General features: G+C 45.2%; 4 protein-coding genes across 6 annotated transcripts in view; 3 read left to right on the forward strand and 1 right to left on the reverse strand.

The window, feature by feature from the left end:
- Nucleotides 1-25: 25 nt before the first annotated feature.
- CRYAB (crystallin alpha B) lies at nt 26-3,252 on the reverse strand (the record flags this gene model as incomplete). Its single annotated transcript, NM_174290.2, is given in 3 exon segments — nt 26-311; nt 1,802-1,924; nt 3,052-3,252. Coding segments are annotated over 3 exon segments (528 nt in total).
- A 1,034-nt stretch (nt 3,253-4,286) lies between these two features.
- On the forward strand, nt 4,287-5,617 carry HSPB2 (heat shock protein family B (small) member 2). The gene is given in 2 exon segments (NM_001098380.2): nt 4,287-4,449; nt 4,947-5,617. Coding segments are annotated over 2 exon segments (549 nt in total). The 5' UTR covers nt 4,287-4,355; the 3' UTR covers nt 5,402-5,617.
- Nucleotides 5,618-8,993: 3,376 nt separating this feature from the next.
- C15H11orf52 (chromosome 15 C11orf52 homolog) lies at nt 8,994-15,987 on the forward strand. Its single transcript, XM_002692990.6, has 4 exons — nt 8,994-9,077; nt 13,652-13,689; nt 14,845-14,924; nt 15,062-15,987. Exons 1-4 carry the CDS (start codon nt 9,046-9,048, stop codon nt 15,311-15,313), a joined length of 402 nt encoding a protein of 133 aa, XP_002693036.1. The 5' UTR covers nt 8,994-9,045; the 3' UTR covers nt 15,314-15,987.
- Nucleotides 15,988-16,306: 319 nt separating this feature from the next.
- DIXDC1 (DIX domain containing 1) overlaps nt 16,307-23,049 on the forward strand; it is a 79,118-nt gene continuing 72,375 nt past the window's right edge. The window contains exons 1-2 of one of the 3 annotated variants that reach the window (XM_010812389.4): nt 16,307-16,557; nt 18,142-18,233. In XM_010812389.4, coding sequence (XP_010810691.1) covers nt 18,177-18,233 — 57 coding nt within the window. In that variant the 5' untranslated portion in view covers nt 16,307-16,557; nt 18,142-18,176. Of the gene's footprint in view, nt 16,558-16,626; nt 17,150-18,141; nt 18,234-23,049 lie in introns of those variants that run through there. The other 2 variants (XM_024975747.2, XM_059875086.1) reach the window with 2 other exon arrangements.

A 23,049-nucleotide genomic window follows, 5' to 3' on the forward strand; every position in this document is an offset into this window, starting at 1 on the left:
TTTGGGCCTGCCCTTAGCATTAATAAGCTTCAGCACTAGTCACAAGGTTTTCATTCACTGGTGGGGAACTTTTCTTGTTTTAAAAAATGCGTTTAGAGAAAGGGCATCTACTTCTTGGGGGCTGCAGTGACAGCCGGCTTCTCTTCACGGGTGATGGGAATGGTGCGCTCAGGGCCGGAGGCCTGTTTCCTTGGTCCATTCACAGTGAGGACCCCATCAGAGGACAGGGATGAAGTAATGGCGAGAGGGTCCACGTCAGCTGGGATCCGGTATTTCCTGTGGAACTCCCGGGAGATAAAACCATGTTCATCCTAAACCAAGAGAAGAAGGAAAGAGGTAGATAAGAACAGGAAATAGCATCACTTGTCTAACACTCAGACATCCTCCTTCCCCTTAGCTGTGGCCAAATGCATGGCAACATGAGAGAAAGCGAAATGGTTGTTCTGTTGGGTCTATGATGGAATTGCCTAAGTGGTCACTCCTACCAATGAGAATCTGAGAGGTCTGAACAGCCAAACTTCTTAGCTCTCCAAGCCCTGAGCTGTGGATATGTTCAGCAGTATTTCCCAACGGTTTTGGATCAGTGTTTGTTGGGCCCACAGGATTTGGAATATCATCTCGATTTAAAACTTGAATCTCTTAAGGAAGCCCAGAAATTGTCCTGATGCTTCAGGAATGTTCCAGACCAATAGGTATAATAATGATAATAACAAAAACAATAATAAAGACTACACCCAGAAGACTGATCTAAATTAAATCAGCAAAACTGAAACAGCCTGAGGACCTCACACTAGACTATTGGATGCACAAGTTACTGTGTTATAACTAATCAGTAAGAAGCAAACTCACTGAAAAACTCTCCCAGAAAGTAACGAGCAGTTATCTCATTCTTTAGAATTCTCCTGAAAAATTCCATCCCTAACCTTTATAACTCATGCATCTCAAACATTTATTTAGATGGGCTGTCAACTGATTTCCACACGGGTCTAGCGTATTAGGAGCTGAGTACAGCTCTGAAATTTAGGCAAACGAAGTAGTTCAGCATTAAGATGGGCTAAAGAGAATTACGCTAAAGCTGAAACTCCAGTACTTTTGGCCACCTCATGCGAAGAGTTGACTCATTGGAAAAGACTTTGATGCGGGGAGGGATTGGGGGCAGGAGGAGAAGGGGACAACAGAGGATGAGATGGCTGAATGGCATCACCAACTTGATGGACATGAATTTGAGTGAACTCTGGGAGTTGGTGATGGACAGGGAGGCCTGGCATGCTGTGGTTCATGGGGTCGCAAAGAGTCGGACACGACTGAGCGACTGAACTGAACTGACTGAACTGAAAGAGAAGTGACTTCTGGAATACCTAAAAGTCTCAAATTCAAGGGCCTTCCAAGTGCATGCAGTTAATACAATTATGTAAAACAATCAGATGTCTGAAACCACTATTTAAGTCAGTGGTCTTCAGCCTTGACTGTGCATTAGAATTCCCTAGGGAGCTTTTTAAAAATCTTGATTTAAATGATTTGAGATATGCATGAGTATTTTTTTTTTTTAATTCCTCTGGTAATTTTAACTTTGGCAAAGTTGAGAACCACTGGCTTAAACAGGAAGTTAACATCCCATCTATCCCTGAGGCAATCAAATCAAAATAAGCAACAAAGATCTGGCCAAAACAACAACAGGTTTATCCCTGTTCCTGACCCCAGTGGCTTAGGACTGGAATGTTGCAGGCCTCAGGGGCTGAGGGCAGTATCTGGCATATAGCATGCCCTGGAAAAAGAGCAGAAGAGAAAGTCAGCTACATACCTGGCGCTCTTCATGTTTGCCATGCACCTCAATCACATCTCCCAGCACCTTGACCTTGAGTTCCTCTGGGGAGAAGTGCTTCACATCCAGGTTGACAGAGAATCTGTCCTTCTCCAGACGCATCTGGAAATGGCAAGGTGGGGACGGGGTAAGAGAAAGGGTAGGAATGTAAATGATACTAGTACAATCTCATCACTCTGCAGATTTGCTCTCTGTCCAGGTCGTTCATCCTCCTGTTTTTAGCTAAAAATTGCTTTTTGAATAAACATGCCCTCTGGCTGAGGGGCATCACCGTAGTGGTACCCCAGGCACACCACTTGGTCGTCAGGCCCAAACTTTATTTACAGGGACAGGGAAGGAGACAGGCCACCCCGGGGACAAAGTACAAGGACGGGCCGTGGCGTGCCTTGTGCTGCTTCTCCAAGCCAATGCCTGGCCTTGTCGTTTGTCTGTAAGACAAAGGCCCCTTCTTCTTACTCAGGTCTCTGCCAAGTTTCCCACCCACTCAATCTGGAATGTTCTGCTAGCTCCCATTGTCCTTCCAAAGCCCTTGCCCACTCAGCTCCTGTTTACTCACACTTGAATATTTTTAAACCAGAGTGTTATCTGTGACAGCTTCTGTCACTCTTATCTGTTCACCCCATTCTCCCACCGTCTTAGGACAACTGGGGGGGGGTCCCTAAAGTGGACCTACATTCTATTCTCATTAGGCTTGGACCCAGGCCAGCGCCCTGTCACAACCCTTAGAAACCCGGAAAATCATAGGTGAGGGAATAAGAAGGCAGAAAATAGTGGTTGCTGTCTCCAGCTCCCTGCAGCAGGGGTGGAAAGCTCAGGAGGAGGCAAGACTGTCTTCCTGGCTCTGAAACGTGAGATGACAGTATTTGTCAGGAGTGTGAGGTGTTAGAAGGGGTGAGCAAAGGAGTCTGAAGGCAACTCTTTCCCTGTAGATTGTTATGAACCAAATCAGAAAGGGACATCCTACCCAGAAGATAAGGAATAGAGAATGGCCTTCATAGTGCATGGAAAATGTAACAAATAGGATACAGAGGAGCACACTAAATACAAATAGGTGACTGGGGAAGAGAGGAACTAGGGGCCTCATCTGTCTTCACTGCAGGACACACAAGTGCCTAAGACATGTAGGACCCTTAGGCATAGATTTAAGCCAGGAGGAAAAGGACAATGGATGGAGATGCTTCCAGAAGGTTCCAGAATGAACTCTCCTGTCCGGAAAAGGGGAGACTTACCTCTGAGAGGCCAGTGTCAATCCAGCTGGGTGCCCGCAGAAATGAGGGCGGCCGAAGGTAGAAGGGGCTCAGGGAAGTAGAAGCTGGGAAGAGATCAGACTCCAACAGGTGCTCGCCAAAAAACTGGTCAAAGAGGCGGCTGGGAGAGTGGAAAGGGAAGAAGGGGCGGCGGATCCAGGGGTGGTGGATGGCGATATCCATGGTGGTTAGGTGAGTGTGGGGCGTCAGCTGGCTGGTCAGCTCCTTCAGCCGCAGCTGCAGCCAGCCCCTTATATACGCAGTCTTGTGAAGCTTCTGGAATGGTGATGTCAGGAGTTTTATTATCCCAGCTCACCGCCCGTTCATGAGGACTTGTGATTGGGGATTTGGCAGTATGACACATACCCAGTACTCACTGAGCTAAGAAAAGAGAAATACAAACGCGCCTGAGCTGGCCAGTGACCTGTCCTGGTCTTGTTTCACTAGCTTTCTGTCCACACCCAATGGCACCCACCCCCACCCCCTCCTCTGGAGTTGGGACTGAGTCAGGAATCCCAAGCGGCGGGCAGTGTTCCCCTCCTCCTCCCCTGCCGCCCTGCATGCCAAGGGAATGGGGCCAGCAGCTATCTTGGGCCTGGGCAGGAACTGGAATCTTCCTAGGCTGGGCCCCAGGGACATTAACTCTTTGTGGGTCCCTGGGGGAGAGCAGTGACCACCAGCATGGCCGTGGCGGGTTTCCACGTGGTGCCCTGGGTTGCGCTGGGTTCAGAGAGGACCCTGACATTCGCGGGGAAGGCTCCTCACCCCACCCCCAAATAAAGGGTAGAATGTTGTTTGCATCTTTCACTTTCCGCGGCTGGCAGAACCTCAAACCGAGGGGAGAGCTGTATGAAGTGGGGTGCCGATTGTCTGCCACTGGGGAGGAGAAGAGGAGGTGGAGAAAAACGTGCAAACTGTTGGTGAGGGTCTCAGCGAGGCCTCTCCCGGCCGTGGGCAGCAGCCTCTCCACGCCGGCTCGCTCCCCAGCCCCGACCCCCAGCTGTCCCGGTGCGGGATGGGGGGGCGGGGGCGGGTGGAGGTGCAGGGCGGGAGAGGCTTGTGACAGCTGAAGGGTGTGCAGGGGAGGGGACGGGGGTCCAGGCGGCGCGGGTCACACGCTGGTCGCGGGCGCTCGCCGCCCCTCCCCCGCCGGGCTCCGCACTATTTTGGGTGGTGTAGACCCCGCCCCCACCCCCGCCGCGCCCCGGCTCCGCGGCAGCTGGAGGGGTCCCGCCGCGCCTGTTGGGGCCGCACCTCGGACCGGGGCCGCAGGCGCGTCTGCAGCCATGTCGGGCCGCTCGGTGCCACATGCCCACCCGGCCACCGCCGAGTACGAGTTTGCCAACCCGAGCCGCCTGGGCGAGCAGCGCTTCGGGGAAGGTATGGCACGGACGCCACCCCACCCCCCTTGCCTCCCACCCCCACCTCCGGAGATTCTGGGCTGATCTCCCAATGGTAACTGGCCTCCACCCCACTCCGGGCTTAACTGAACTCCTGGGGCGAGTCATCTCCCACCCCAGACTCCCCCCTCGCCGCCCCCTCCAAGCCGGGCGCGCTCCCCTTCCTATTGGCCTCGGTGCAGATGCTGCCCGCAGGGCTCGGAATCTGCCCCTAAGCGACCCCCACCCCACCCCACCCTACCCCGCCCCCCAGGGCCTTTCCCCCCTCTTCGGCCCACCCAGACCCCGTTTGCCTTGCTCTCCTCTACCCCAGTGTATCCCCTTTCTCCATCCCCTCTCCCCAGCCGCCTCCCTGCAGCCTGCGGGACCCTCCCCTGCTTCTCCTTCCTCGGCTGCCGCCTTCAGCAGGCCTCCTGCTCTCTCACTTCATCCTCCTTCATCCCGCCCTCTCGCTTTCTCTCTCTCTCTGTCCCGCAGGCCTCCTGCCAGAAGAGATCCTGACCCCTACCCTCTACCACGGCTATTATGTCCGGCCCCGGGCCGCGCCAGGTGGGGAGGGCAGCCGGGCAGGGGCCTCCGAGCTTCGGCTCAGCGAGGGCAAGTTCCAGGCGTTTCTGGACGTGAGCCACTTTACCCCAGATGAGGTGACCGTGAGGACTGTGGACAACCTCCTGGAGGTGTCCGCCCGGCACCCGCAGCGCCTGGACCGCCACGGCTTCGTGTCGCGCGAGTTCTGCCGCACCTACGTCCTGCCCGCCGACGTTGACCCCTGGCGGGTCCGCGCCGCGCTCTCCCACGACGGCATCCTCAACCTGGAGGCGCCTCGAGGCGGCCGACATTTGGACACAGAGGTCAACGAGGTCTACATCTCCTTGCTCCCAGCGCCCCCTGATCCAGAGGAAGAGGAGGAGGCCGTCGGTGTTGAGCCCTGAGCGCCACAGACCCAGCGCCCACTGAACCCCTTTCTAGTTCCCGGCCCCTGATAGAAGCAGCTGCCCAGCACCCCGGAGGTAGCCGCATCCTTGGGGGAAGGGAAACGTGCATGGTCACAGTGTATGGTTTGGTCCCTTGGGACGTGTCATAGTATTTTGTTTGTTTGTTTGTTTCGTTTAGTTTTGGGTGGAGCTGAATAAACCCACATCTCAGGGCCTTGTTGTGCTGCTCCCTATTCTGTGGCCTGGAGGAGGGCATGGGCAGGGAAGGAGACAAAAACGTCCTCAGTTAGGTGGACCCAACTTCACAGCACTCTGAACTCACACGTGGATGCTGAGATCACACCCGGAAGCTGACACTGGCTCCACATCAAATTCCTGGCCAGGATTTTCTCACAGTGCAACAAAAGAGAGTGTGATCCTGGGAGGGGAAAGGGGTATGTCATCCAAACAGCCCGGAGGGCACTGTCTGAGCTGGTGATTAGAGACACAAAAACAAGGGTCTCCAGACTGTCCGGCCTGTTTTGGGTAGGGGTTGGGAAAACGGCTTTTGGATGCAGAGATGCCTAAAGCCCTGGTCTGCCCACTGAAATTGGCCTCTGATTCTGAGGGATCGAGAATGCAGAGCCAGCAACATAGACACAGAAGCCTCTGCCATTGTTGCTGAACCACAAAGTTTCCCCACTCTCTGCCTGGGAGAGAAAGCACTTGTTTCTAGTCGTGATACATCCCAAAGAGAGGAATCCCTGCATCCCTCCACCCAGTCCAAGGGTATTGGTTTGGTGATGATGGCCAGGGAAGCTTCCTTTGGCAGTAGAGTCTCAGTACTAGGAGTATGGTGTATTCAAAAAAGCCTGGAGGGTTGACCTCTTAATTTCTTTCTGTAATCAAGAGAGCATGAATGTGTATGATTGGAGGAATGTGCAGAAGACCTCGACCCCAAATACATCTTCTACTAGGTTGTAATGGACATCTGAAATTATCCCATTTAAGTGGTTGGTTGATTCTTAACTTTTTCATAGACCCTTTTGAGAAAATCTTACAAAAGCAATAGATCCTCTTACCAGAAAAATACACATGCTCTGAAATGTGGTGCACAATTTGAACAGGTTCACACAGCTCTTGAGATCCATTTATATGCCCTCTTAAGGATCTGTGGACTCCCGGGAAAAGAACCCTCACTTAAATAATTCAATTCTTGGTTAAAAATTGCCATCTGTTAAAAATTAAAGCATGCCTTAGAGAAATAACTATTGATACATTCTTTTGTTCACTCATTCAACAAATATTTATTTAACCCCCAAGTAACATGGCATGGAGGTTATACACTGTAAATATAAATTTAAAACTATGCTCCTTTGCTGTCTACTCTCAAGAATCTTAACATCTAGTTGAGAAGAAAAGTAATTTTAAAAGGATCCTCTTTAGACTTCTATTACAACAGCTTTGCTTTGATCTGTTTTATAATTTTACTTGAGCTTCATTTAAAAGAAAAGTTTCCTTAGCTAGAAAAAAATTGCAACCTCTGATTTTGTCCAAATCCCCAATCCATTCAAACACTTTGAAGATTCTTAGTCAACTTCTGGGACATTTTCAGTGACAGAGAGCCTAGAACTTGACAAAGTAGCTCACTTCATTTTCTTTTTGGACACATCTGTTATAAATTCTTCCTTCTATTGAACCAAAATCTGCATTTCAGTAACTTTTTCCCACTGGTTTTCTTTCCCAGTAAAACATGCCTAATTCTTTTAACCATATTTTATAGGACTTTCCATACCACTTACAACTCAGACAACTTTCTCTTGAATACACTGCCTCTTGAAGTGTAACTTGAAATTCAACATGTAAACCTAAAACTGTTATTCCAATCAGGCACTGACTGGTACATATTTCAGTGGAATAATCAATACCCTTGTTTATCACTCTGCTGCTGCTGCTGCTAAGTCGCTTCAGTCGTATCCAACTCTGTGCAATCTCATAGACAGCAGCCCACCAGGCTCCCCCATCCCTGGCATTCTCCAGACAAGAACACTGGAGTGGGTTGCCATTTCCTTCTCCAATGCATGAAAGTGAAAAGTGAAAGTGAAGTCGCTCAGTCGTGTCCAACTCTTGGCAACCCCATGGATTGCAGCCTACCAGGCTCCTCCGTCCATGGAATTTTCCAGGCAAGAGGACTGGAGTGGGGCGCCATTGCCTTCTCCAGTTTATCACTCTAGACTTCTATTAATGCTGCTTAAAGTGTATCAGGTTTTCTGACTGCCACAACACAGTGCTGGTTCCTTTGGAATGCGTTTTCCTTTAAATTAGAGAAAGTAGCTGAAAAGGGACCAGATTATGAACGGCTTTGAGTACCAGGCTAAGAAGTTTGGGTAACAGGATGAAAAGAATACAGTTAATAGTAGAGTACAGAGTGGTTTGCCAGGGAGAAGCATGGCCATGAAATAAGAGGCTAGTGCAATGGTTTGGCACCAGATAATAAGGCAAGATGCTATACCATCTAACAATTAGCTGAGAACAAAAAGTAATAATAATAACCATAGCTAGGACTTACTGAAAGGGTCCCATGTGTCAGGTCCTGGATTAGAGTTTTATATACATTATCTCACTTAATTTTCACCACAATCCTATAAGTCTGTCACTCTTTTTATCCCTGTTTTTCATAAAGAAAGAAGATGGAGGAAGAATGAAGAGTCCAGGGTACTCTCTGTGGAGTACAGGGCTGAGTGCTGGATTCTGAACATCCTTAAGGGACACACAAATAATTGGGTGTTTAAACAATACACTAAAGATGGGGTGGGAACACTGCAGTATTGGTTCCAAAAATTCTCCACGAGTCCCTATTTTCTACTAAGGAATTTGCTCAACTACATCCTACTTGCCAATGAGTGTGGAATGAGTCTAACTTTGGTCATTGGAGAAGCTGAGTTGAGATTAAATGGAGATTCCATAGTTCTGTACTGACAAGGGAGAAGTGAATGGTTAAGAAGTGCTGAGATCACTCCAATCATAAAATCAGAAAGGGCATTAAGTAATGAGTTCAGTCCTCTATTTTCACAGGTCCTAGAAAAAAAGTGATTTGCCCACATTCATTCCACTAGCAAGAGAGAACACAAAAGCAATACATTTCCCTAAATTTTAGTTTCCAAAAGAGTCCAGTCTTCAAACCCAGATTCTGGACAAGGATAATAAGAGACTGATACCAGTAACCATCAAAGTGAAACGCAATTAAACCTGAGTAGTGCTGGGGACACATAGGTAAGACTTTTATTATAGAAGATATATTTCAATGACAGTGTGATGTAGTAGAAAGACATTTCCTAAGGAAACCCAGAACCCTTTTCTATCTCAGGTTTCTTTTTACTGAAGCTTGAGGCTCAGAGTTGACACTTCCCAAAGCAGCTCCAAATCCCGAAGGTGAGATCGCTCTCACCTGGAGCTTGTGTGTGTTCCTTTACCCTCTGGCTGGAAGCAGTCACCTGGGAATCTTTCCAGCAGGTGGCTTCCAAAGTCCAACCAGTTAGGTTGAAATCTGACACTGGTAGAGAGTCCCCGGGAGCTGCTGCTGAAAGCTGAACCGGGAACCAGGAAACGCACAAGCCTCTTTCGGTGGAAAAAGAGCCGGGCTCCCCGGGATACAGAGCACCATGGGAAACCAGCTCTGCTGTGGGAGAAGCTGGTGAGTAGGGGGAAAGGTCAGAGGGCAAGGTCTCTGCTGGTGGACCCAGAGGCCCCAAGGATAAGAGAAAGCCTGCGGGTAGCGCTCTGCCAACTCCCCACTGTCACCTGCTTCACCTGGCACCCCCAGGAGCAGCACCCCATTCTCTGCCCCCTCCTTTCAGGAAACCTCAAAACCACAGCCAAGGCAGCTGCCTGCCAAATGAGGAGGACGGAAATGGAATGGTGAATCGATGTTTTCTTCTGTTTGTCTTCCTCTTCCTCCTCGTTCCCTTTATTCTCTTCCTTTCTCCCCCAGATAATGGTAATAACTTGAGAACTTATTATGTTCCAGGCACTTAATAATCTCCTTTAATTTTCCCAACAATTTGGAGGGAGGTGTGGCCTTACCCCTTCTGTTTTACAGCTAAGAAGCTAAGGCTCAGAGAAGTTAACTAATTTGTCTGAGGTCACATGGCTAGTAAGCAAATAAACCAAGATTCCAACCCAGACCTGTCTGACTTCAAAGCCCCTACTTTTTTTTTTTTTGTCTATACCATACAGCACGTGTGATCTTAGTCTCCCAACCAGGGATGGCATTCTCGCCCCCTGCATCGGAAGCATGGAGTCAACCACTGGACCGCCAGGGAAGCCCCTCAAAGCCCATACTTTTAACCACTACATAATACCATCTCCAGAATCAAGTAAATCAACTGGAGAAATGTTTATTTAAAAGGGTAAGCAGTGAGGAGAAGGAGAATATCCATGGAATGTTTGAATATAACTTTCACATTTGTTTGCTGTGTGAGAAATATTTAAAGGGTAGAAGTGAGAAGGAGAATATCTAAGGAATATTGGAATATAACTTTCACATTTGTTTGCTGTGTGACCTTAGGCAAATCCTGTGACTTCTCTTCTTCCTCATACATTAATGTAGATAACACTGGATAACACTACTTATGTTCTTTAGATCACAGACTTGAAGAGCAGATAATATGGGAAAAGCCTCAAAATAAATGAATTGTCTTTATTGTTCTTTTCCAGTATTATCATCACTGTTGTTAAACAGCAAAAGTTCAGCGAAGTAAATTTTCAAAATTTAATTGACTTTATTGAAGGGCTCATGATGAGGTAGCATCTTATCTAGCGAGTAGAAAGGAGCTCTGAGAAGCTGTACAAAATGGAAGGCTTTCATAGGCAGAAGAGGGAGGGGTCAGAGAAGAGCAGATGACCTCATTTTCCTCTGGGCAATGGAAAAAGTCTATGTGACAGACTACCCCACTGGTGCTGACCAGATAATTCCAAACTGAGCATATAAGACTATGTTCCCGGGGAAGGTTGAAACTCCAGTTATGCTAGGTATCAAGCCATGGTTTGATGATGTGAGATGAGCCACATCAAGCCACACCCTTCAAGGCCTGTTATTTCTTTTTAACACTATAACCCACTGGACCTGGTTTTATCCTGTCCACCTCTTTCTTCTATACTATTCCAGGCCTGCATCTGTCTTGAGGGTATCCTGTTTCTGAATAAAGTATCATGTTTAGAGAGATAGGTGAGGTACATTGAAAAGCACATTGGATTCATGTCCTGTTGCTACTATTCATTCATGTATCCATTCACTTGTTAAACAGATATTTTTTGAACACCTATGTGTACCAGCCATAATGATAGAGTCAGAAGGCAAAGTAAAAATAAGAAATTTGGTCCCTGCCTTCTTGAGTAAGATACCAAAGTTTTAGGTCCCTAGTTGGCTCATTTATAAAACAAGAACAAATAATTTTCCAGAATATTGTCAGGATTGAAAAAACAAATGAAGCACTTTTACAACTCTGAGATATCCTATAGACATAAGACATCTAGAAACATAAAAAATCCCAGAGAAGGGGGGGTAAAGTGTCTTTTACTCCCTTTTTTCCCAAGTTTTCATATCCTTCATGTTTGGTTATTTCTTCCTCTGATGACGGTAGTCATAGTAGTCAGCTTTGACCATTGCTCATTATACACCAGCCACTTAGCTGAGTATTTTACATCTATTTTTTTAGTTAATTTTTACAGTAATGCCATGAGGTTTAAGGGCTTCCCTGGTGGCTCAGAGGTTAAAGCATCTGCCTGCAATGCGGAGACCTGGGTTCAATCCCTGGGTCAGAAAGATCCCCTGGAGAAGGGAATGGCAACACACTCCAGTATTCTTGCCTGGAGAATCCCATGGACGGAGGAGCTTGGTGGGCTACAGTTCACGGGGTTGCAGAGTCGGACACGACTGAGCAACTTCACTTTCATGAGGTTTAATTTCTATTATTATCTTCATTTAATTAATAAGAAAATGGAGGGACTTCCCTGGCAGTCCAGTGGGTAAAACTCCTTGCTTGTATTGCAGGGGATATGGGATTGTTCTTTGGTCAGGGAACTAAGATCCTGCATGCCATGTGGCACAGTCAAAAATTTTTTTTAAATAAATAAAATGAAAATGGAAGCCTCATGAAGTAGAAAACTTGCTAAAGATCACAGAGCTAGTCTGATACTGTCAATCTAAATCTAGAGCCTGGCTAGAAACACTACACCAGATAACCTAACCAAAATATATATTTTTTCCTCTTGAATATTAGTAGGATTGGATAAATATTGTTCTTCTCTATTTCTCAAACTTCTCTATTTTTCAAACTTCCAGAAACTTAAAGGCATTATGACAATTGAAAAGACTTTTATAGAAATTTTTTTTCTGATTACAAAAGTAATACATATTCATTGTAGAACATTTGGAAAATACCAAAGAGCAGAAAGTAAGAAACAACCATAAATATAAGCACCCAGAGATGACAGGAACATTTCAGTGTATTTCCATGTAATCCTTTTAAAATTTTTATATGCATAGTTTTTATTCCAAAACATATTGGCTTTTTATTATCTTAATAAAGAGGAAAAATTTCCATGCTATTAGGTGTTCTTCCAACATCTTTCTTAAATCAATGTATGATATTCCATTGATTGGAGACGCCATTTATTTAGTTAGTTCCCAATGTTGAATATTTAGAATATTTCCTATTTTTTGAAATTATAAATAATGCTATAATAAGTATCCATATATGCACCTGATTATAGGTTAGAACTGCTACATCAGTGGTTACATACATTTATGTTTAAGGCCTCTCATACTTATTGCCAAGTCCATTCTAGAAAAATTGCACCAATTTTTATTCTTACTACCAATATAGGAGAGTACTCATTTGGTTTCCTTAATTCTGAGCTAAAAATAAAATCCTATCACCCACGAGTCTAACTGAATATTCCATCTGGGTTCATGTCCCGGCATTGTGCAACATCCAACTTGGGAACAGGCTCTGCTCACTAAATCTGAGTCACCCAAGTGGATCTTATTTTAGAATTATTATTTTCTTTATCAGTTTAAGTAGAAGTAAGTAGGAAGAGAGTAGTGACCAGGGGCAAGGACTTAGAGGCTAGGATTAGGCTATGCTTATGCAATGGTAAGAGAAAGGAAGAGCTGAAGTGGCAGAAGAGGAAGTACACAGACCCAGAAATAGTTTCAAAGCTTTTTTTTCTGAACCACCTGTAGAGTTTGGATGGAGACTAACTGCTCTCAACTCAGCAAGCTGCATTAAAACCAAAAATCAAACCAAAACACAAACCTCTGTCAGATATGTGTGGAAAAATCCTAAGTTTTCTAGAGTCGTAAAATGAACATGATTTAGAAGTCCTCTTCCCCCTTTCTTTTTAATTAGCTAAAGAAGGAAACTTCCTTGGGGAGACAGAAGTCAGACAAATAGAGTTGGCTCTGGTGAGAGCTGGAAATGTACTAGCAAGAAAAAGCATCTGGAGTAAGCCACGAAGTATTCAGCCTATTTCCTCAGACAAGTGTTGTTCTCTGGCCATCAAACAGTTGACAATCATGTAGACATGCTGGCTCCAGCAGGGACCCTAGGGGCTCAGAAATAAGTATAAAGAGAGCTGTCCTGCAGGGAAGGCAGTGTAGCTGAGTCACTCACCAAATTCAGAGCTTCCTGGGCTGTGGACGTCAAAGGTTAAACTTCTCTCTCTGTTAATAAGAAACAAGGACAAAGAAGCAGGGATGGAGGTCACCTGTCAGGAAGGGGCTTTGTGGAGCCTTAATTAGTCAACCCTGGTTGTGGCAGCTTCTGTGACTCCCAGGATAAGAATCCTGGGTTGACAGACCCTGAAAAAAAGAAGCGAAAGGAAAAGCAAGAGGGTCTTTGAATCCAGGAATATCCCCTTATTTGGCAGGATTCCCTTACCCGCTGCTGGGATTAGCCTGTTAGACAATCCCAGAATAGCCCTCAACCCAACTACATCCCCGGCATGTAGCGCCTGCTTGCCTGGGGCTATATTTTGGGTTTGGTTGTGTCAGTTGTACCACTCCACCTTCCAGAACCATCCCCTTGGGAGAGGTGTGCTACCCTTGAGAAATGCTCTGGGGCTGGCTCAGGGTGAATCTTTGTTAGAGGGAGGTGAGGGAAAGTCATCCCACCAGAATGTTAAGGAGACCACAGAGCAAAGGATTCAGGAGGGAAGACAGAGGCCAGGTTCTTACACATTGGTGATCTGTTTTTGCTTTCACAGGAGCTGTACATCAACTTTACAGAGGAAGAAGAAAATAGGTAATGGGAGTTGGGGGTGGGGAGTGCTGGAGGGAGTGCAAATTAGAGAAAAGAGAATAATAGAACCAGTGTCCTAAGAAAGGGTGTAAGGTGGAGCAAGGCTAAAAGAGATCTTTTAGGTTACTGTGTTACTGTGTTCCAGACCACCTCTGAAACTCTGAACCTCATCCTTTCCATTATCTCAGAGTGGCGAGGTTGGTTGTTCATTCTTTCATTCATCCAGCAAAAATTTACAGAACACTTATAGTGTATGTGGAGCACTCTGCAGGATCTGGAGGAGGCAAAGAGGCATGAGGGGAAGGGTACACCGAGGTCTGGCCCTAGAAGAGCTGAAAATCAAGTTTGAGAGAGAGATACACATAAACAAAGAATCGTAATGCCATGCACCAGTGCTCCCAACAGCACCACACTCAGGCTGTTACAGAAGGCGGGAAAACACCCATATTGAAGGAATAATAGCAAGTTTATAAGGTGGAAGAGAAGCAGGGAGCATGCAGAAACAGGAAGAGAGAGAAGAGAATGACTTTATGAAAAGTGATCAAATGTTTGCTGAAGCTGAGCTCTTACCACATTGGACTGTGTCTATATACTTTGGTCTCCCCTAGTCGACTGCAAGCTCCCTGCAGTGGAGAAAACAGCCAACTCATCCTTCTATCCCCAGAATGCGGACACAGAGCCTGGGATGCCATGGGCTCTCAATATATAATTGTTTTGGGTTTTTTTGTTTTTACTTTATTTTGGCTGTGCTGGGTCTTTGTTGCGGTGCAAGGACTGTGTTATGGCACATGGGTTTAGCTGCTCCTCTGGCATGTGGGGATCTTAGTTCCCTGACTAGAGATTGAACCTGTATTCCCTTCATTGGAAGGCGGATTCTTAACCACTGGACCATTAGGGAAGTCCCAACATAAAATTGTAAAATTATGTTAGGGGCTGTTGAAACATTAAGATGGAAGGTATTATTGGCAGATCGTAAAAGGGCCAGGTTGTATACTCTGCTAAGGAGTTTGGATGTGGGAATGGTGGAAGTGAGAGATGAGAGGAGAGGCAGGGAGATTAGTCAGAAGCCCACCGTCATAGTTTAACAGAGATTTGAAGAGGGCAATTTCAATAGAGACAGAAGAGAAAGCGGATTAAAGTCGGATTTCTTCCTCTCAGGGAGCCAAGCAAGACGAACACTGAGGCGGCAGCAGCAGCAGCCGCAGCATGAGTGGTGGCGGCAACTGAATGACACGAAGGTAATGACAAGCCTCGGTCCCTCCTAGGAGGCCGTTCAGACCTGGCACCCCAGGACTCAGCTTGTCCAGCCTGAGACAGAGGGGGAAAGGGAGCAACCAAGCCAAGAATCTCCCTTAATGCTGTTCGTTCCTCTCAGGACCACGACACAATGGGACACACGTACGAGCAGGTGTTAAGGCAGCCTGTGTCTCAGGAGAGGAGTCGTCAAAGCCTCAGGTCGGAGGAGGGCAGCTTGTATTATGCAGACATTCAACTGTACAGACTTCCCCAGCCACGCTCTGTCCAGGAGGTGAAGCACCTGCAGTTAAAAAATGCTACAGAGTATGCGACCCTTCGCTTCCCCCAGGTCACACCTCGCTATGACAGCAAGAACGGGACCCTTGTGTGAGCCCTGATGGGGGAGGTACCTGTTGGCATCATTTGATCACTACGGCTTCGGGGGACTGGCTGGCAGCCTAGGAACAGTGGACACCTTTTAGGCTTAAAGAACTCCAGAGACCCTGGAATTGCAAACTCCCAGTCCTGTGCTCTGCCTCGGCCTATCTCTTATTTGCCACCATTAGCTTGGGGTCATATTTGAGTTACTTGGGGGTGGATGGAGTTGTACAGAATGAGGGCACTAAGTTGAGTGTGCAAGAAGGTGGGGTTTTGACCCCTATCTTTGCTCCTGGCCTCTGGGAAAGTGCAGAAAGAACAGGTTACCCTTGAAGCACTTGCACTTGAGCTGACTTTATTGGAGTTCATTTGATGGTGTCTCTTCTATACACCTTCAGCTCCAAAGCTGAAGAAGAGATGCTCTGGGAAGCATTCAGAGCTCTTGTACACAGCTCCTAGATCTGGGTTGGGCAAATTCCTCAGAGGCTGGGTCAAAAGGGTCCAGACCCTACACAAACAAGTGAGGGCAGGGACTGAAGTATGGAGCAAGTGTTTTCGGACCATCGATTGCAAGGACGTCAAGTCACTGATGTCGACAGCACTGCGAGGCCCAGAAACTTCCCCTTAAGCTGGACTGTTTTCTCTCAGGGATGCGGAGCCGTTAGGATCAATAAATCGCATAAGGAACCTGGTTGGTGCGTTTTCTTGGGTGGAGGTCTGCGAGCTCTCATTCAGACTCAGGGCGGTAAGGAAGACCAACCACTTTCCAACACCCTATCGGGTACTACGGAAGCAGAGCCCCCCGGGTGCGGTTGGCAAGCACTGAAGGCTGCTTCCCAGCTGCGAAGGCGGAGCTCCGGGGCGGGGTCTGGGTCGAGTAGGCAGGGGCAGGGTTCTGGGAATCAGGAGGCGGGGTCCGAGCCAGCAAGAGGCAGGTCTAGACGGGCAAGGGGCGGAGTTCTGGCCCTCAGGAGGCGGGGCCTGGCCGGCAGGAGGCGTGGTGAAGGCTGGCAGGCAATGCGCTCTGGGCCATTAGGAGGCGGGTCTGGACAAGCAGGGGGCGGGGTCAGGTCCGTAGGGGGCGGAGCCCGGGAGGACGAAGGCGGGCTCCCGCCCGCTGGAGGCGGATCGGTCCAGGCCGGGCTCTGCCGTCGCCATGGCAACGAGCACGCAGAGGCGACACTACAGCAGGAGGAGGTGGTTCTCAGAAAGGCTGGGGACGGAGATGCGGAACCAGACACATCGACGATTTAAAAGGTAGGTGCTGAAAGGTGGTGTGTAGCTGGAAAGTATTATCATCACCGGTTAAACTTCCCAGATCAGAACTGGGGGCAAACGGAGGGGTGAGGGTGTGGTGGGAAGGAGGTGGAAGTTTCAGGTTCCAAACCCTCTCAGAGCTTTTGCAGGTTCTTAAGAGTGCTGTCCTTGAGTCATACTTTCAGAGCTTGAAGACTTCCCTTTCTCAAGCTGTACACCATTCTCCCCAAATACCGCGGCCCCTGGCTTTGTTCCTGGAAGGAAAGATTTCTTAAAATGGATAGAGTATTGAAAAATGGAATGGCAGCGAAAAAAAAAAAAAAAAAGTCAGAAATAATAGGGTCAATTTCTTAGAGTGTTTGTGGGAATTTAAAGCACTAGGAAGAGTTCATAGTATGTGGACAAACGTTGGCTGCTGTCATCATCATTATCACCACTATTATTTTCTGTGTCCTCCAGAGAGGATTCAGAAGACGTGGCTAGAACCCCGCCTGTGCTACTGATCGGCAGAACAACCCACTCACCTGTTATGAGTTGTGGATAATAAAATGAACTCTATTTCCAAGGGTTATTTCAAATAAAGTTGATATAGGTAATAGCCGTTTCTAAACTTCAAGTGCTTTATAAAAATTTCTGCCTTGAAATATAAGTGCTCCCATTCTAGGTTAAAACAATTCTTGAGGATGCAGGGAAAAGTGAGTCAGAAGCACAGCTCCTGGTTATTTCTCCTCATTGTCTTCAGAATCCTTCCTATGGTTTTTGACTTAATGGAAGAAATTTTCACATATTGAGGTTTGAGAAAGTCATTCCAACTTATAGATGATTTAACTTGAATTTTGTGCTAACTAAAACAGCCTGCTTGCGGCTTATCAAACATATATTTTACATCTGTTTTAATCGTTATAGAAAAAGGTGCACTGACTAGAAATACAGAACATGCATGTTAAAAGTAAAGATTAAATGCCTCTCTTCCTGGGACACCAGTGCTGTTACTCCTTCTGTGATAAGATTCCCTTCCCAAGTGCCAAGGCCAAACCAACTTCCTGTGTACATGCTGATCTGTTTTTTTGAAAACTTGAAGGAACGAATCTCTGCCTTCTTTGATGTTCTTTGTTCCAACAAGATTTAAAACTGTGCTGAAAATCATGCTTCTCCAGAGCAGTTGCTTAGATTTATTTGAGAGGCTGTCTCTGGGTTATAGTCCTCAGGTTGGCTCAAATAAAATTCCTTTCTTCTCTTATTATAGATTGTTTATTGATTATTTCTGTCAACAGAGTGATACATTTAGGGTAGAGGGAAAATGCATTCTTGCTTGACTAATGACAGGGAAGCATTTGTTTTTGCTTTTTTACTATTAAAACCTAAATGTTTAGTATTTAAAATGCCATTGGGATAGCTCTGTTGTAATTATGGTATCTTGGGCTGGATTTCCTGCTAACAGGGGTCCTATTTTTTTATACTTCCAGATGACTTAAATGAGGGTTAGTCTGCAGTAGGAACCTGACCCCTCTACATAGGTTTAACTTTTGGAATTTTTTTTCCTGACCTGTATTTTTGCCCGTATCTTTCCCTTTCTATTTTAAGGTGGCCCTGATCTGGTTCTTCTGGGGATTCTGAAGATGGGTACCCAAGTGGTTATGAGACTCTGTAACTCCCTGCTGCCAGCAGAGCCCTCCGTAAGTTTCTGGCATTCTATTGAGAGAAGTGTGATGACGTTAATGGAATTTCAGTACAACTCAACAACTGGGGGATTTCTCCATCAGGATTCAGATCCTGGAACAAAACTGTAATATGTTTGCTTTCTTTTCTAGCTTCCCCTTCTTGTGGAAAGACTGGCTCACTTGATTATTATCTTTTTCTGGAATTAATAAAATCAGGCAGAGATTGAAAATTTCAAGCAATTAATCAAAAAGTCCCATGGAAAGAGGAGCCTGGCGGGCTACAGTCCATGGTCACAAAAGTGTTGGACGCAACTTAGTGACTAACAGCCGCAGCAGTCAGAACATATGGGTTGTTTAAAAGATTTCAATAACATTTTTTATATAAACAATGTACATGAATCATAGAGAATTTGGGAAATAGTGCATTTCTTTAAAAAAACATAATCCTTCCATATAGAAGCAATCCTGTTATTATTTTAGAATATTTTCCTCTGTTCTTTTTTTCTACATATATTATTTATGTATTTGAGATCATATGCTCATAGTTTTTACCTTTTGCTTTTTTGACTTAATGTTTATTAACATGAAATTGCTAAAATGTTTGTTTGAATATGAATACAAATGTTTGGTATTCATCATAACAGCTGTAATTTTCTTGACCATTTCTTTGTTGCTGGATTTGTTGGTTCCTCTCCCTGCGTTGTAAATGTGTCAGTGCTTAGTCGCTCAGTTGTGTCTGACTCTGCAACCTCGTGGATTGTAGCCCACCTGCCTCCTCTGTCCATGGGATTCTCCAGGCAAGAATACTGGAGTGGGTTGCCATTCTCTTCTCCAGGGCATCTTCCCAACCCAGGGATCGAACCCAGGTCTCCTGCATTGGAGGTGGATTCCTTACAAACTGAGCCACCAGGGAAGCCCCACATTGTAAATAACTAACTAATTTTCTCATTTAAGACTTTTTTCCCTTAGGATAGAGTTCCAGAAGTAGAATGTTAGGTCAAAAGATGTGGACATTTTAAATAATAACTTACTTTTTAAAAGAGGAATTGTAGTGTTTGATTTTGTATACATTCTTCAGAAGTAGAGGGACATCAGTTGGGAGATAGGAACGTCCTTGTTAGAAATGGGGTGACTTCTTACAGCGAGACCCAGGGTCCTGGAGAAAGATTATTTCATGATAGTGGAATTAGTCATATGCAACCCTAACGCATTATGAGTGGCAGACCAGAGATATGTGGGCATTTACAAGTCTTTTGTGTAATAAGAGAAAAACTTAGGGTAACATCCAGAATATCCACTAGAGGGCGCTAGTCTTAATCTAATTTTTTTCCTGTAGGATAGCTGGCAAATAACTTTTAAAATGTGAATTTTTTAAATGCGTGTAGGATATATTTGCATATCTTCTTTGGTACAGTTTATATTAAGCACTAGCATCTGGTGATTACTTTGGCAAAATCCTACTCTAGTCTCACACCATTCTGTCTCTTTTTTCTTTTTTCTCCCCACTCAGTCTGTCACAATCACTCTGTACACTCTGTCCCCATATATTAATATTGGATTCTCTGTTTTACTAGTCCTCCTTTTACTATTTTTCCTTTCAGTCTTGTTTCTTGCCTCTGTGCGTGTGTTTATGTGTAACTGTAACTTCTTGAAGTTTTTGCCAAAGAATAGGACCTGGTGCTCCATATGCATTTAATGAATGTTTAATGAAAGACTGCATTAGTGAATGAGAGGAAAATATAGGAGGATACTAGAAATTATTTATATTTATCTTCAAAATATAGTGAAAGAGACAAAAAATTCACATTCCTAAATGAACTATAAAATACTAACTGATATAGTATAAGGGCATGCTATCACTTTGGATTTTAAAGAGAAGAAGCCAGTATTTACTGAGCATATACTATACACCATGAAATATTCTTGGTTCTAGACATAAATCAGTAGCGAAACATACAAAACTCCCTGCCCCCACGGAGCTTACGTTCTGGGCAGAAGGGAGGCTGACAATAAACAAGTAACTATGAAACTCCAGTACTTTGGCCACCTCATGCGAAGAGTTGACTCATTGGAAAAGACTCTGATGCTGGGAGGGATTGGGGGCAGGAGGAGAAGGGGATGACAGAGGATGAGACGGCTGGATGGCATCACTGACTCGATGGCCGTGAGTCTGAGTGAACTCCGGGAGTTGGTGATGGACAGGGAGGCCTGGCGTGCTGCAGTCCATGGGGTCGCAAAGAGTCGGATACGACTGAGCGACTGAACTGAACTGAACTGAACTGATAAAGTATCAAAGCTGGTGAAGGATGTTAGGAAAACACAACAGGCAAAGAGGTCTGGGAATGCTGACATGAGAAGGTGGTATCATTTTAGGTAGAGTGGTCAGGAAAGGCCAAAAGAATCAACACATTTAGACTGAGACCTGAAACAAGAGCAGGGAGGCACCATGGGTTGTCTGGGACGTGAGTGTTCCGGACAGATTACGATCAGCTCTGTCTTGATTTGAACAAAATCAAGAGTGGTCAGAGGAGTTTTCCAGGAAGAAGTGGAACTTGAACTGCGCATCGTGAAGATTTGAGTAGCAGAAGTGTGGAACCTTCTAGGCAAAGTGATAGTCATGAAGGTATAGAGGTGAAAATGAGCCTTGTGAATCTATGAGACCATGGGGAGCCAACAAAGTGAGCATAGGCAGTGAGGAGGGGGAGGCCTTAAGCTGGACATGAGGGATTTATATCTGACATGCTAGCAGAAGTCAGTGTTTGAAGATGTTAAAGCAGTTGAACAGCAAGATGAATGTGTTGTCTAAGGAAGATTAAGGGATGCAGACTGACAGAAAAGCCTGGGGATAAAGAGGTGCAGTTTAGGAGCCAGGACACGTTTGGGACTTTGCTGGTAGACATGAGCCCTTTTGTGTATATGTATTTATGGTGATGTCTCTGAAGATAAATGCAATAGAAATTGTAAACATATGTTACTGCCAAGGAACTTGCTAATGTGAGAAAACAGAAAAAGATTAAGAAATTATTTCAGAGTCATTTTGAATATTTCCATTGACAATTTTCATTGTTTATTCAGACTTATCTTTCTGCTTCTTTATAGTCATTAATGATTGCCCGTAATAGATGTGTTAAATTTTACATAGGTGTGAATTTCACACTTCTTAGTTCTCCGCAGGGAGAAGTCAGAGTCAATATTTTTAGCAAATGACAGTTTTGTTAAAGGTTCAAAGCTTACTTAGGCTAACATGTTATTGTTTGTATTAATAGAAGTCATGAATGAGTTTGCCAGGGTTTCCTCCACTGGCTCATTCTTTTATACAACTAAAAACATATAGTGAGTTCCTTCTATGCTGTAACATCATATAAAAGTTTTGCATAATGATTAAGAATCTGGACTTTGGCTTCACTGCTTCATAGTTGAATTGGGGCAAATTATCCTTCAGATCTCTCTTTCTGTATGTGTAAAGTGGGGACAATAAAAATAACTTACTAATTGTGGTAACTGTGACCATCAGCTGAACTAATATATATAAGTGTTTTAGTACAGGGCTTGGCACATAGTAAAAGCTCAATTTTGCTATTATTAATACTGTTGTAGGTAGATACTTGGGTAAGTTTTCGTTAGTGAGGAAAGTATCTGCCTTTATTGGTTTTTGAAAAATTGTATTTAATTCAAGTATTGTTGATTTATAATGTGCTAATTTCTACTGTACAGCAAGTGATTCAGTTATACATATATCTACATTCTTTTTCCTATTCTTTTCCATTATGGTTCATCAGAGGCTACTGATTATAGTTCCCTGTACTATACAGTGGGAGCTTGTTGTTTATCCATTGCCTTCAATGTTAATGTAAGGCAGGACTGAGGAAGCTTGGTATAATTTCAAAAACGAGACAGCATGGCAGAGCTATGCAGAAAGTAGCTTGCTTGTACTCTTTGCCTCTCCTCCAGGCAGAGTAAGTAACAGGCCTGCAGTGGTGGGAGTGGTTCCAGCTACCTGGACTGGCTTGCAGTTTTCCCTTGTTCGGACATCACGGGATATAGATCATTGTCCTAGTTATGCCTAGGTCGTTGAATTAGCCCATCTATCCTCCTAGCTCTTGTGTTGATATCACAATGGGATGAGATGGAGAGGACAGAAGGAAGAGGAAATGTTAGTGTTGCTTAGAGCTAAAGCTTGACTCTTTACCTGGGTCACTTTCTAAGTCAGACCATGATAATAAGTATGATGAACATATCTCTTGAGCAAAAAAAGAAAAAAAAAATTGAGATTATCTGGTCCAACAAGAATTTTGTGCTTTTTCCAAGTCTGAGACACAGACTATATGTGAACATATTATAATTTGGGGAACATGCTAATAGTTGTGTGGGGACAGTAGAACAGAATATTTTGAAATTGTACTGCCTAAATAGAAATGAATTGATATTAAATGCTGTTTAAATTTTGGTTCCAACCTTTGCATTTGCCACATTTTCAAGTTCTCATTAGCCACATGTGGTTAGCGGCCACTGGATTGGACAGCACAGACATGGAATATTGCCACCATCACAGAAAGATCTGTTGGACACTATTGCTGTGGGATATGTGGTTGGTGTTATTATAGGCTTCCAAGGAATAGTGCAATCTTGGACCACATGCTCTATAATAGATTGTGTGTCTATTTACCACAATTCTCTCTAATTCCTCCAGCAGATGGTGAATAGCATAGGACTGGGCCTGAGAGGACTTTTCAGGTTTTAGTTCCTGTATTGACTTGCTACCCGATGGCTCAGCAGGTAAAGAATCCACCTGCAATGCAGGAGATGTGGTTTTGATCCTTGAGTCAGGAAG

Source organism: Bos taurus, chromosome 15, assembly GCF_002263795.3.
Source record: "Bos taurus isolate L1 Dominette 01449 registration number 42190680 breed Hereford chromosome 15, ARS-UCD2.0, whole genome shotgun sequence".
NCBI lineage: Eukaryota > Metazoa > Chordata > Mammalia > Artiodactyla > Bovidae > Bos > Bos taurus.